General features: G+C 40.6%; 1 protein-coding gene across 2 annotated transcripts in view; it reads left to right on the plus strand.

Moving 5' to 3' along the window:
• The window catches only part of LOC126178284 (probable ATP-dependent RNA helicase DDX60), a 267,391-nt gene that overhangs the window by 215,518 nt on the left and 36,401 nt on the right, over positions 1 to 15,472 (plus strand). For both annotated transcript variants that reach the window (XM_049924519.1, XM_049924520.1), the window contains exon 6: positions 3,036 to 3,192. In XM_049924519.1, the coding sequence (XP_049780476.1) occupies positions 3,036 to 3,192 (157 nt within the window). The remainder of the gene's footprint in view (positions 1 to 3,035; positions 3,193 to 15,472) is intronic.

Consider the following 15,472-nt stretch of genomic DNA (forward strand, 5'->3'; position numbering starts at 1 on the left):
AGTTCGAAGAAAACTTGAGTCTCATTTCAAATAGGTACCCCACTAATACAATTATAGTCGGTGGCGACTGCAATCTACCCTCAATATGCTGGAAAAATTATACATTTAAAGCCGGCGGCAGGCATAAAACGTCATCCACAATTGTACTGAATGCTTTCTCAGAAAATTATTTTGAACAATTAGTTCATGAGCCTACTCAAAGTGTAAATGGTTGCGAAAGCATACTTGACCTCTTAGCAACAAATAATCCTGGACAAATAGGGAGTATCATGACAAATACAGCGATTAGAGACCACAAGGCAGTTGCTGCTAGGCTGAATACCCTAACACCCACAACCATCAAAAAGAAACACAAAGTGCATCTATTTAAAAAAAACTGATAAAAATGCTGTTCACACCTTTTTAAGAGAAAGTCTCTAATCCTTCTGATGTGATCACGTTAGCATAGAAAAGATGTGGAATGATTTCAAAGAGATAGTATTGATGTCAGTTGGGAGATATAATATACCACATAAACTAATAAGTGATGGTACTCATCCCCCATGGTACACAAAACAGGTCAGATAGCTGTTGCAGAAGCAATGAAAAAAGCATGCCAAATTTAAAAGAATGCAAAATGCCGAAGATTGGCAAAGTTTTGCTTAAAAATATAGCACGTGCTTCAATGTGAGATGCTTGGAATAATTTCCACAATGAAACTCTGTCTCAGAATCTAGCAGAAAACCAAAAGAGAGTCTGGTCATATATAAAGCACACCAGTGGCAAGACACAATCAATACCTTCACTGCGCAGTAACAACGGTGAAGTCACTGATGACAGTGCTACCAAAGCAGAGTTATTAAACACGGTTTTCCAAAACTCCTTTGCCAAACAAGATGAAATAAATATTCCCGATTTCCAATCAAGAACAATTGTGAAGATGAGAAACATAGAAGTAGATATCCTCAGTGTAGCAAAGCAGCTTAAATCGCTTAATAAAGGCAAGGCTTCTGGTCCAGATTGTATTCCAGTCAGGTTACTTTCAGAGTACACTGATGCAATAGCTCCATTTTTAGCAATTATATACAACCGCTCGCTCAGAGAAAGTTCCGTACCTAAAGACTGGAAATTTGCTCAAGTCACACCAATACCCAAACAGGGAAATAGGATCAATCCACTGAATTACAAGCCCACATCACTAACGTTTATTTGCAGTAGGGTTTTGGAACATATACTATATTCTAACATTATGAAGTACCACAAGGAAAACTATTTACTGACACATAGTCAGCATGGATTTAGAAAATGTCATTCTTGCAGAACACACTAGCTCTTTATACTCATGAAGTAAGAGTGCTATCGACAGGGGATCCCAAATTGACTCCATATTCTTAGATTTTCAGAAGGCTTTTGACACTGTTCCTCACAAGTATCTTCTAACCAAACTGTGTGCCTATGGAATGTTGCCTTAGTTGTGCGACTGGATTCATGATTTCCTGTCAGAAAGGTCAGAGTTAATAGGAATAGACGGAAAGTCGTCACATAAAACAGAAGTAATATCCGGCATTCCCCAAGAAAGTGTTACAGGCCCTCTATTGTTCCTGATCTATGCTAACAACATAGGAGACAATCTGAGTAGCACTCTTAGATTATTTGCAGATGATGCTGTCATTTAATGTCTTGTACAGTCATCACAAAACCGAAATGAATTGCAAAATGATTTAGATAAGATATCTGTGTGGTGCAAAAAGTGGCAATTGACCCTTAATAAAGAAAAGTGTGAAGTTATTCACATGATTACTAAAAGAAATCTGCTAAATTTCGATTACGTGATAAGTCACACAAATCTGAAGGCTGTAAATTGAACTAAATACTTAGGAATTACAATTACAAATAACATAAGTTGGAACAATCACATAGATAATGTTGTGGGTAGAGCAAACCAAAGAATGTTGTGGGTAGAGCAAACCAAAGACTGCGATTCATTGGCAGAACACTTAGAAGGTGCAACAGATCGACTAAAAAGACTGCTTACACTATTCTGGAGTATTGCTGTGCGGTGTGGGATTCGCATCATGTGGAACTGACGGATGATACTGAAAAAGTTCAAAGAAGGGCGGCTCGTTTTGTATTATCGCAAAATAGGGGAGATAGTGCCACAGACATGATCTGTGAATTGAAGTGGCAATCATTAAAACAAAGGCGTTTTTCGCCATAAAATAAGAGAAATCAGGACTCACACAGAAAAATTTAAGTGTTCGTTCTTCCTGCGCGCATTTGAAGAGTGGAACGGTAGAGAGACAGCCTGAAGGTGGTTCATTGAACCCTCTGCCAGGCACTTAATTGTGAGTAGCAGAGTAATCACATAGATGTGGATGTAGCTGTAGATGTTAACCAGTTGAGCTGAAACCATGTTTCTAGATGATTTATTGTACTGATGTTGCAGACATGGTTGTTTTCTGACTCCTGGTCTTAAATTAATATAAATGAATCATCTGCAAGTAAAATTGATTGGGCATTATCTAGTAATATATTCTATCTATTTGTAATTTATTGCAAAATGAAGAGTACTGGCATCTCAGAACTTGTGTTGGTATATTCAAATGACATGCTAGAAACATGCACCAGGTCCATTGAATTTCATAATTGTCATATGTTGAGGGGCAGCAGCTTATGTTTGCTAGTAAGTTTGAAACTGTGTTTTAAATATGTGATTGAGGATTTCATGGATGGTGACAGTAACGACATTTACTTAAGTATATTAGCTGCAGTATTTGAAATGGATATCTACTTGAAAAGAAAGGAATGTGATGTAGGGCAGATATTACAGAAATTTGAAATCTCATTCATTTGTGTGGTGCTCCTGTCCTTATTTCAGTATGCAGTTGTAATTGTACAAATGTTCTACTTCATTATGTTTCTGGCTTCACAATCTTAGTTATTTGCCTGAAATAAAACTTCAGTCCATCATCAGATATCTTACTGATGTACTTTATATTTCTTACTTTATTTATAGTTCGCAGGAACTTTCTTGTATAAGTAACAATGTGTTTCAGGTAATCGAGCGGTATAACAATGAAGTTAAATTCTTATTTGACCACTATTTTCGGTGTGTCGCGGAAGACTGTTCGAGAACTATGGGAGAGGATACAGTTCTCCCAATTTCAGAGTTATGTATTGAACCAGAATCATCATGCATGGAGGAAGTAAAAGGTAAGTTTGCATGTAAAAATCTTTTAATATATCTTATGCTTTGAGAAAGCATGACATCACTCACGTCATCAATGAAAATACTAATGTTGAACAGCATGTACTGAATTGATTTGGCCGTTTCAGTTGTTAAGTCATAAAATCTGTCTTGCAAGATAATTGATGTGCACTTACACCTTTATTTTTGTTGTTATTAAAAGCTACTGTAGCATACCATTACTGAAAATGTGTTTTGCTTGATTGAAAAAAAACTATGATGGAGGCTGGTTTTTTGTTTGTTATATCTGACAGCTTATATTATTGCATTATTCAGCATAATTTATTTTAGGTATTAAGTCCTGTGCAAGACATAGTTTGAATCCACAAATTAAAAAACATACATTATAATTTTTAAAAAATCATGTCAGTCAAGAAGAGCTACTACTAAATTCTGTTTTATTTTCAACCAATTTCTTCCTTCAGGTCATCATCAGGTATCTTAGTGATTTATAACAGCTTAATGATAGTATTAAAACTGTGATACCAGACAATGTAACATCCATCCTACATCACTATGTTAAGTGGTAAAATACATTACATTGTGTAAGGGCAGTGATATTGATAGGATGATATGTAGCTATCAAAATATACCATTATCCCAGTTGCATAGGTTAACATTCTTGTGAGCACTTCCTACCCACAGATAGGAGGTAGCAAGTTTTGGCACCACCAGGGCAGTTGCAGTTATGAGCTAAATGTGAACAGTGGCTGATACTGGTAAAGGCTTTTAGCCAGGTCTGAAGTGAGTAACACCACTCGTGTACATTGGCATGTTCTGAAACAGTAGAGGCGCTGTTTCACAAGTGAAGTTTAGTATCTACATTTCTATACAGGGAACTTTGATGAGTTTATTATTTTCCCGGTAATCTGAGTTTGCACCAAGTGCAATAGTTAGCACCAAAATGCATGATGATAAGTGTGTGCAAACTGTAGTATGAGTAACAATAGAAATGATAGGAAATGTTATATGTGTTTGGAACAATTAACAAATATGATGTTCCCGATAAATGCCTTTTGCTCATAAAAAAAAATCCTGTCACCATTGTCAACCTTCTTTCTAAAGGCCTCATGTTAACCCTAAAACTAAGTTCACCCATGCCGGACTTGTAAACGACATTCTTTCCTTTACTTGTTCTTTACAGTAGAATCATTACTTTGCCACACACTCCACCAACAACAGCCAACCAAACCCACACAGAACCTTGTTTAAAACAGTTCCAACCTCCCTCCAACCATGATCCTCCTTCCCTTCTACCAGTCCTCCTTTGGTAACCTTTCAGAGATCTTTCACTTCTAACCTGGTCTCGCCTTCCTTTCCTAAATCCCTCCCCAGTGAATCCATCATCATTCTTATGGAACCAACAGCTATGCATAACCTGCAAACTAAACCAGACCTTATCATCCTTCCTGCACATGAAGGCTCTACCACACAGGTCATGAACCATGGTGACTATGGGACTGATGGTCTCTGACAATTTTCTGATACCTCTGGAAGCAAATCTTACAACCATGATCCCATCCCCAAAGTTTAACAGGACCTCCAGTGGCTCCTCAACAACTTAGGTCATTTCTGAATCAATCTCTATCCTCTCATCAGCAACCTCCCCCTGCACTCGTACCTTTTACCTATTCCACAAACTCAGCCCCATAGGTCTTCCTTCTGGTCATCCTGTTGTGGCGGGGTACAGTGCACCCACAGTACAAATCTCTGCTTTTGTTGATAAACACTTCCAAACTCTTGTCCTTAACCTCCCATCCTACATTCAAGACACCACTCACTTCCTCCACTGCCTTTCCACAGTTCCTGTCCCATTACACCAGAAGTCTTGTTGTTCACTGTATATTTGATGGCCTTATACACCAACATCTCCCTTGCTTGCCTGATACCAAACCTACCACCTCTTTCATAACCCTGATCCATAATTATTTCACGTTCGAATGACTTATCTATAAACAAATCCATGGTACTTCCATGACTACTTGCATGGCATCATCCTATACCAGCTTATATATGGGCCATATAGAAGAATCTGTCCTATCCAGTCAACACCTAAATCACCTTGTCTGGTTCAGATTCATTGATGACATTTTCATGCTGTGGTGTCATGGCAAGGACAACCTTTGTGCTTTCCTCCATAACTCAACATTTACTCCCAAATCCACTTCATCGGATGGTCCTCTCGGCTCAATGAGCCACCTTTCTAGACATCAATCTCCACCTCAGATGGCTCCATAAATAGTCTGTTTATATCAAGCAGACCAGTTACCAATAGCACCTCCACTTTGACAGCAATCACCGGTTCCATTTCAAAAAGTCTCTTCATTACAGCTTCGCCACCTGTGGATGCCATAGCTGCACTAGAAAGCATGAGTTGTCGAAATATATTGATAACTTTACCAGAGCTTTTGTTAACAGACGGTATCCCATCCAGTTCAGCCATAAACAGATCTCTCATGCCATCTCCTCTGGCTCCTATAAGCCTGTTAATCAGCCACCAACCAGCACTCCTCTACTCACCCAGTATCACCTTGGCCTTGAAATGCCACCAAGGGCTCGACCACCTCTCGTTGCACCCTGAGATGAGGAATATCCTACCCACATCACCCAAAGTTGGGTTCTGCCGTCCATGTTATCTATAGAATATCCTTGTCCGTCACTATTCCAGTCATTTTCCTCTTGGGTTATTCCCTTGTGGTTGAGCCAGGTGCAAGAATTGTCTCATACACCCATCCTACCACAGTCCATTCATAGATATTTCCTGTATTACAAAAGGCGAGGTCACTTGTGAAAGCAGCCATGTTGCATATCATCCACACTGAAAATAATGTGCAGGATTTTATATGGGCATGACAATTAACCAACTGTCTACTTAACGTGAATAGCCTCTGCCAAACTGTGACAAACTGCAGGCTTGACCACCCAGTTGCTGAATACGCTATAGACCACAATGCAAATGTCTTCAACAGCTGCTTCACCTTGCAAGCCATTTGGATACTCCCTTGCAGCACTAGCTTCTCTGAACTGTACGGAACGGGATTGTCTCTGCAACATATCCTGTGCTCTCGCAGTCCCCCTCACGTAAACGTCCACTAACCAGTTTCCCACTGCCTCCTGTCTTCTGTCCACAACATTCCTTCCACCATCCAGAACAAGTGATATCTCTCTTTCTTTCTCTCCCCACTCCCTCCTCCTCCCTCTCTCACCCCCTTTTCTATGCCTATGTCTTTCTTTCCTCTCTCCCTGTTTCCCTCCGCATCTCCATATTCCTCTCCTTTCCACCCCTCCCTTTCCTTAGCCAGCTCTCTCCCTCTCCCTTCCCTTTATATGCTGTACCCTCTGAACTCCTCGTGCAGCTGGTGGGTCATCTGTGGAAAGACCTGCATCACATTATCCCACTACCCTCTCCTTCCTTCATGTGTCCGTCCCTCTCTCCCAATCCCCAACTGCCCGGGCAACTGCTGTCAATAATCAACAGTCAGAATTACCGTGGTCATGGGCATGTGTCTTTGTGGTTTCTGTGTGTGTGAATGTATGTGCTTCCACTAGAGAGAGAGCAAAAGCTCAAAAGCGAGTGTAAATAGTTTTCTGTTGCATGTTTCTATGTGCTCCATATCAGTCTACTATTGGTGAGAGGTTGCTTTTCCTTTATTTTGTGTGTTATTCCTGTCACTTTTGTTACATATTGGCCTAGGTTATCTTAATGGCAATTTACACACCTTGTGGCTTCAGATAGGTGTATGGTTAGAAACATTAATTAACAGCACATGTGATTTAGAGGCAGGTAACCTACGCCGATAGTTAGGTCTATGCCATAAATAGTTATAGGAGTGGTATTACATTTGTTGATAGTGAAATATTACCAAACTGCTTCATCTTCAATCTAGTTCCAAAATTCTATGTGGCAGCACCTTATGAACATTGATAGCAGATTTTTTCAACGTGGAACTTTTTATGATTGAGCATAAAATAATATTGAAATGGAACAGAAAAAATATGCGAAAAATGGAGAAAAAGTGGAAGACTGGCCAATTTACCTTTTGTTGCTGCACGAATTTCTTGGTTGTATGTGCAGCAAGCCCCCTCCACGAAAAACACAACTACACCATAACACCATTGTCTCTGAATTTTACTGTTGGCACTACACCCGCTGGCAGATGTTTGCTGTACCCACATCCTGCAGTTGGATTGCCACATTATGTATCATGATTCGTCACTCCACACAATGTTTTTCCACTGTTCAATTGTCCAATGTTTATGCTCCTCACACCAAGTGAGGCGCTGTTTGACATTTACCGGCATAATGTGTGGCTTATGAGGCAATCCAAGTTTTCTCACCTCCCACCTAACTGTGGATCCTGATGCAGTTTCGAATTCCTGTGTTATGGTCTGGATAGATGTCTACCTATTACACATTATGACCCTCTTCAACTGTCAGCGGTCTCTGTCAGTCAACAGATAAGATTGGTCTGTAGAGTTTTGTGCTGTATGTGTCCCTTCATGTTTCCACTTCAATATCACATTGGAAACAGTGACCTAGGGATGTTTAGAAGTGTGGAAATCTCGCATACAGACATATGACACAAATGACACCCAACCACCTGACCAGTTCGAAGCCCTTGAGTTCCACCAAATGCCCCATTCTGCTCTCTCACGATGTCTAATGACTACTGAGGTTCCTGATGTGTAGTACCTGGCAGTAGGTGGCATCACAATGCACCTAATATGAAAGACATATGTTTTTGAGGGTGCCCGGATACAGATGGTTTGAATTTCAATTTTATCAAATTTGCATAGGTATTGCCTCATACTGCCTTGCATTTTATAATGAAAAGCTGGATCCTGTTTTCTCTACAACACTTAAAAATGATTATTAAAAATGTTTTCTATTTCTGACTTCTTGTTAACGAACTTTTCATTGAGTTTGATAGAAACAATATTCCAAATTGTTTTAATTTTGTAACTAGCTGGGCATCATGATCAGACAGACCATTCGTAAAAGGAAAAGTTTTTGTTTGAGGAAATTTATCTTGCTCTATAAACACATTATCTATCAGTGTGCTGCTTTCATCTATCACCTGAGTACGAAAATCAATAACTGATGTCAAATTGAGAGAACCAAGTAATACTTCAAGGTCAAGCTTTCTATTGGACTCTTTCAGAAAATCTACATTGAAATCCCCACAAACAAAAATTTGCTTCCCTCTGTCTGACAGACAGCACAACAAAGAAACCCAGTTTTTTCAAAAATAGCAGAAAATTTCCCAATGGGCACCTAAAAATGGCTACAATTATCAAAGTACCATTATTTAGTGTAAGCTCAGAAGCACATGTTTCTATATGTTGCTCTACACAATTTTTTTTAGTTTCCAAATTTTTCACACTATGACAGATGTTAACTTATAAGGCAACTCCTCCTCTCTCCATTGTTTCTCTACTTACAAGTGCTGAAAACTTTTATCCACCTACATTTACCATTGCCATACTTGTGACTATTTGATTTTCAGACAGCCGTAGTAAATCTGTTCCAACCTCAGCTTCTAAATCTCCTAAACAAACAAGAAGCTAATCTACTTTGTTTTTTAATGCCCCATATTCTGATGAGAATCTTGTGACATACTAACTTTATTTTTCATTATTCTGTTATGAGAATATTATGATATTTTAATCCTCTAGTACCTGTCTGTCTGAGCTTCTCATTAAGCTTAATTTCAATCAATGTTGGGTGATTGGACACTGATCTTAGCCTAAAAAAGAGGTACTCCCATGAGTACCAGTACCTCCCCTTAAATATTTTGCTATCATCCCAGCCAATTTACCCTTCTCTTTCCTATTGAAATGCAGGCCATGTCTTGTGATGTCCCACCAACCAATACTATCAACAGGAACCGAACCTATGCCTTACAAAGCAGCCACCCAAAGCAGCTGATCTAGCTCCATATTGACCCTCCTAACAGAGCTGTTCAATTGGGGCTAATAATAATGCATGAAAGCAGGAATCAAGCCAATATTTGTATGGTTCACCGCAGACACTATTTTTACCAGGTCACACTCGACATTGTAGCCCTGGTCCCTATAAGTACTGTTTCCCACTTCACTTACTACCACAGCATGATCCTGCTTTGTAAAACCATTGCAAAATGCTCCTACATCCTCTTATCACTTGGCTAAGGCATGCACTGGGCTAGAAAATATTTGTGACCTGGTAGCTGTCACCTAATTTTTCCTGCAAGATCTGGCCCACACCTCTTCCATGGCTACTATCTAACAACATAACTTTCCTCCTACTTTCTACTTTTTTTGAAAAAGTTGGTTTCGTAGTGAAAGTCTGTTGAGTGCTGACTACACTTACATCTACTTGAGCTTCTTCCTTCGTTGACTGAGGTAGCAAGGCAAATCTGTTGTTTGTGCCATTGATGAAACTGTCAAATACTGTTCTATTTCTGTGGCCCCTGTTGCTTGCTACCATTTCACTGCCTTTACCCTTCTTCCCCCTTAACATCTTCAGTTCCTCTGTAGCACTATCCAGTTCAACCTTCAGGGCTCTAATCTTCCCTTCCAATTCAGCTATCTTGCTATCCCTTGAACATACTATGCAATACCATGGAAGAGACCCAGTTACTTCCCCAATTCCCATGTCACTACATACCCCCCTCCCCCTTTTCAATGTAACCATCTGTAACAACAGCTGCACAGAATCCCAGAACTAACTATCCTATAGCAGCCAAACACTTCTCACTCTTATGTAATTCTTCATGCTTTCCCGGTGATCTGTTGATATCTTGGATATTCGGGAATCCAGCTGGATATTCATGTCATTCTCACACTATATTTCAACAGCGTGCCTCTCTGGTTGTTTACAATATTTTCACAAAATTTATCTATGCAATAGCAGTAATATTCTATTAACTACAGATCACAAGAGTCACCACAGTTATGTGGAACACTAATATACATATGTACTACTAATATAATAATATAATGCACTTAAACTAACCGTTGAAAATCATGATTTGTATACCCAAAAAATTAGGCCTGAGATCGCATATGCTCAGTATGTAGTTTATGTATTTTTAAACGAAATAAAAAGATAGAAATTAAAACCTTTAATTAAGTGAATAGATATGGCACTACTAAATGTATGTGTAATGGAAACAATCTAAATTCTTCACTTAATACTTATGCAAATGTCTTAAATTTGTAAGTAAAGCTACATCTAAAGTATGCAAAAACCAGCTCTCAGGCTATGTTTTTGTTTTTATTCAAGAAATACTTTGAAACTAGTGAAACTTTCAACAGGTAATACGAAATAGACTGTAATTAGCTTCCTTACGGTGTAATATTAACTTAATTGAGAGTTATTATAAAATTAACTACTTATCTTCACGAGCTCAATATTCAAGGGTTTGCAAATCTGTGCCAGGGCTGCCAACTACTCTTTTGGCATGGATCAAAGTCCCAAGCCATAGTCTTAAGGGAGTGCTGCGTTGAACAGTTCTTTTGGTGCTATATATCTGCAGTAGACCTGAAAACATGTAAAAATGTGGCTCCAAAAGTGTACAGGACACCAACAGGAAATTTGTAAGCTTGATTAAGCAATTAGAGACAAACAGTACTAATAACACTTTGTGCAAATAATTGGGAAGTCATTTATTTGGAGATTTCAATATTGATTTCATCATTGATACTACTGATCAAAATTGTATAGAAATAACTATGTCCATCTTTGGTTTGTTCACAATAGTACCATTCCCAGCAACATCAGAAGAACATAACACAACAGCAACTGATAATTTATTTCTGAATCCAATTGGTATTCATGAAATAGATGTGTGTCCGTAATAAATGGTTTATCTGACAATGGTGGTTGGTTAGAAGCAATAAAGCATCTCCACTAATCAGGTTTAACTAAGGAGGGAGTTGTACAATTCCACAGAACTGCAAATGCTCACCCAGTCACATTATTCAGAGAAAATTTGGGAAGAAGCTTACCATGGACAAACACTACATGGAAAACTTATTTCTTCCCAATCATTCTGCCAAGACCCAGTCAATGGGGCCAAAGGAGCATGTAGAGGTTCAGGGCCCATGGGGTGGAAATGCCCCAGAAAGTAGAAGAATCAGCAGTCAGTGGAATGAAAATGCAGAAGGCAATGGAAACCATTGCATTAAAGACCCATCAAGTTCTGGGAGGTGCTTGTCTAGGGGAACTGACCATGTGGGAAAAAAGGAGATAAAACCAGGTACATAATAATATTCTGTGAATTGGAGCAGGGAATATTAGAAGTCTGAATGTGGTAGGGAGGAGAAAACCTTAAAAGAGAAATTCCAAGGTTCAATCTAGATATAGTAGGAGTCAGTGAAGAAGTGGGAAGAAGATAAAGATATTTACACTCATGAACACAGGATAATATCAATAGCGGCAGAAAATGGTGCATGTTTGTTGAAAGTAGAAAGATAGGCCAAAGACTGAATTACTGTGAACATTTCAATGATAGGACTATCCTTGTCAGAAGTGACAGGAAACCAACAGCAGTGGATCTGGTATATATGCCATGTCACAAGCAGAAGACAAAAAGATAACAAGAGTATATTATAGTAAGTCATGGGTAACAGAATATCTAAAGGGAAGTACAAATCTAATAACCATAGGTAATTGGGGTATTATAGCAGGGAAAGGAATAGAAGAAAGAGTTAACGGAGAATACAGACTCAGTATTAGGAGTGAGAGAGGAAAAAGATTCCTTGAGGTTGGCAATAAATTTCAGCTATTAAATCCAAATATACTGTTCAGTAGTCTCAAGAAGAGGTATACTTGGGAAAGGACCAACCAGAGACATGAGAAGAAGTCAGTGCATTATATCATGGTGAGACTGAGATACAGAAATCAGATGGTAAGAGGTAATTGGGAGCAGAAATAAACTTTGATCACCCCCCCCCCCCCCCTCAGAGTAGCACTGGCAACCTACATCCTCATTTATTTGCTGGATGTATTCCAGTCTCTGTCTTCCTCAACAGTTTTTCCCTATACAGCTCTCTCTAGTACCATTAAAGTCATTCATTGGTGTCTTAACAGAAGTCCTATCATCCTGTCCTTTCTCCTTGTCTGTGTTTTCCACACATTCCTTTCCTCTCCAATTCTGCACAGAACCTCCTCATTCCTTATCTTATCAGTCCACCTAATTTTCAACATTCATCTGTAGCACCACATCTCAAATGCTTGGATTCTCTTCTGTTCTGGTTTTCCCACAGTCCATGTTTTACTGCCATATAATGCTGTGCTCCCAACGTACATCCTCAGAAATTTATTCCACAAGTTAAGGCCTATGTTTGATACTAGTAAGTAGACTTCTCTTGGCCAGAAATGCCCTTTCTGCCAGTGCAAGTCTGCTTTTGAAGTCCTCCTTGCTCCGTCCATCATTGCTTATTTTGATGCCTAGGTAGTAGAATTTTTTAACTTCATCTGCTTCATGACCATCAGTCCTGATGTTAATTTCTCGCTGTTCCCGTTTCTGCTACTTCTCATTACTTCCATCTTTCTTTGATTCACTCTCAATCAATATTCTGTACAGATTAGACATTCAGAACATCATTCTTCTTCACTTTCACTCAGGATAGCAATGTCATCAGCAAATCATATCATTGGTATCCTTTCATTTTGAATTTTAATTCCATTCCTGAATTTTTCTTTTATATCCCTCATAGCTTCTTTGATGTACAGATTGAACAGTAGTGGTGAAAGACTACATCCCTGTCTTGCACCCATTTTAATCCGAGCATGTTGTTGTTGGTCATCCACTCTTACTATTCCCTCTTGGCTGTTACACGTATTGTATATTATCCATCTCTTCCTCTAGCTTAACTCTACTTTTCTCAGAATTTCGAACATCTTGCACCATTTTACATTGTTGAACACTTTTTCAGGTCGACAGAGGCTATGAAAGTGTCTTGAGTGTTCTTTAGTCTTGCTTTCGTAATCAACCGCAACACCAGAATTGCCTCTCTCATGCCATTAAATGTCCTAAAGCCAAACTGATTGTCGTCTAACACATCCTCAATTTTGTTTTCCACTCTTCTATATGTTATTATTGTCAGCAACTTGGCTGCATGAGCTGTTAAGCTGATTGTGTGATAATTCTTGCACTGGTTAGCTCCCGCATGTAATCGTGTGAATGATATTTTTTCGAAAGTCAGATGGTCTGTTGCCAGACTAGGATCTCCTACATGCCAACTTGAATAGTCAATTTGTTGCCACTTCGCCCAATGATGTTAGAAATTCTGATGAAATATTATCTATCCCTTCTGCCTTATTTGATCTTAAGCCCTCCAAAGCTCTCTTAAATTCCGATTCTAATGCTCTTCTAAATTGACTCCTGTTTCTTCTTCTATCATGTCAGATAAATCTTCCACCTCACAGAGGCCGTCAATGTACTCCTTACACTTAGCTGCTCTCTCCTCTGCATTTAACAGTGGAATTGCCATTGCACTCTTAATGTTACCTCCTTTGCTTTTAATTTTGCTGAACATTGTTGTAACTTCCTATATTCTGAGTCAGTCCTTCCAACAATCATTTCTTTTTTGATTTCCTCACATTTTTTATGCAGCCACTTCGTCTTAACTTCCCTGCACTTCCTATGTACACTCCTGGAAATGGAAAAAAGAACACATTGACACCGGTGTGTCAGACCCACCATACTTGCTCCGGACACTGCGAGAGGGCTGTACAAGCAATGATCACACGCACGGCACAGCGGACACACCAGGAACCGCGGTGTTGGTCGTCGAATGGCGCTAGCTGCGCAGCATTTGTGCACCGCCGCCGTCAGTGTCAGCCAGTTTGCCGTGGCATACGGAGCTCCATCGCAGTCTTTAACACTGGTAGCATGCCGCGACAGCGTGGACGTGAACCGTATGTGCAGTTGACGGACTTTGAGCGAGGGCGTATAGTGGGCATGCGGGAGGCCGGGTGGACGTACCGCCGAATTGCTCAACACGTGGGGCGTGAGGTCTCCACAGTACATCGATGTTGTCGCCAGTGGTCGGCGGAAGGTGCACGTGCCCGTCGACCTGGGACCGGACCGCAGCGACGCACGGATGCACGCCAAGACCGTAGGATCCTACGCAGTGCCGTAGGGGACCGCACCGCCACTTCCCAGCAAATTAGGGACACTGTTGCTCCTGGGGTATCGGCGAGGACCATTCGCAACCGTCTCCATGAAGCTGGGCTACGGTCCCGCACACCGTTAGGCCGTCTTCCGCTCACGCCCCAACATCGTGCAGCCCGCCTCCAGTGGTGTCGCGACAGGCGTGAATCGAGGGACGAATGGAGACGTGTCGTCTTCAGCGATGAGAGTCGCTTCTGCCTTGGTGCCAATGATGGTCGTATGCGTGTTTGGCGCCGTGCAGGTGAGCGCCACAATCAGGACTACATACGACCGAGGCACACAGGGCCAACACCCGGCATCATGGTGTGGGGAGCGATCTCCTACACTGGCCATACACCACTGGTGATCGTCGAGGGGACACTGAATAGTGCACGGTACATCCAAACCGTCATCGAACCCATCGTTCTACCATTCCTAGACCGGCAAGGGAACTTGCTGTTCCAACAGGACAATGCACGTCCGCATGTATCCCGTGCCACCCAACGTGCTCTAGAAGGTGTAAGTCAACTACCCTGGCCAGCAAGATCTCCGGATCTGTCCCCCATTGAGCATGTTTGGGACTGGATGAAGCGTCGTCTCACGCGGTCTGCACGTCCAGCACGAACGCTGGTCCAACTGAGGCGCCAGGTGGAAATGGCATGGCAAGCCGTTCCACAGGACTACATCCAGCATCTCTACGATCGTCTCCATGGGAGAATAGCAGCCTGCATTGCTGCGAAAGGTGGATATACACTGTACTAGTGCCGACATTGTGCATGCTCTGTTGCCTGTGTCTATGTGCCTGTGGTTCTGTCAGTGTGATCATGTGATGTATCTGACCCCAGGAATGTGTCAATAAAGTTTCCCCTTCCTGGGACAATGAATTCATGGTGTTCTTATTTCAATTTCCAGGAGTGTATTTCATTCCTCAGCAGTTTTTATTTCTGTATTCCTGAATTTCCCTGCACATTTTTGTACTTCCTTCTGTCGCTGATCAACTGAAGTATTTCTTTTGTTACCCATGGTTTCTTTGCAGTTTCCTTGTTTGTACCTATATTTTTCTTTGGGACTTCTCAGATGGCCCTTCTTAGAGATGTCTATT

Source organism: Schistocerca cancellata, chromosome 1 (assembly GCF_023864275.1).
Source record: "Schistocerca cancellata isolate TAMUIC-IGC-003103 chromosome 1, iqSchCanc2.1, whole genome shotgun sequence".
Classification (NCBI taxonomy): domain Eukaryota; kingdom Metazoa; phylum Arthropoda; class Insecta; order Orthoptera; family Acrididae; genus Schistocerca; species Schistocerca cancellata.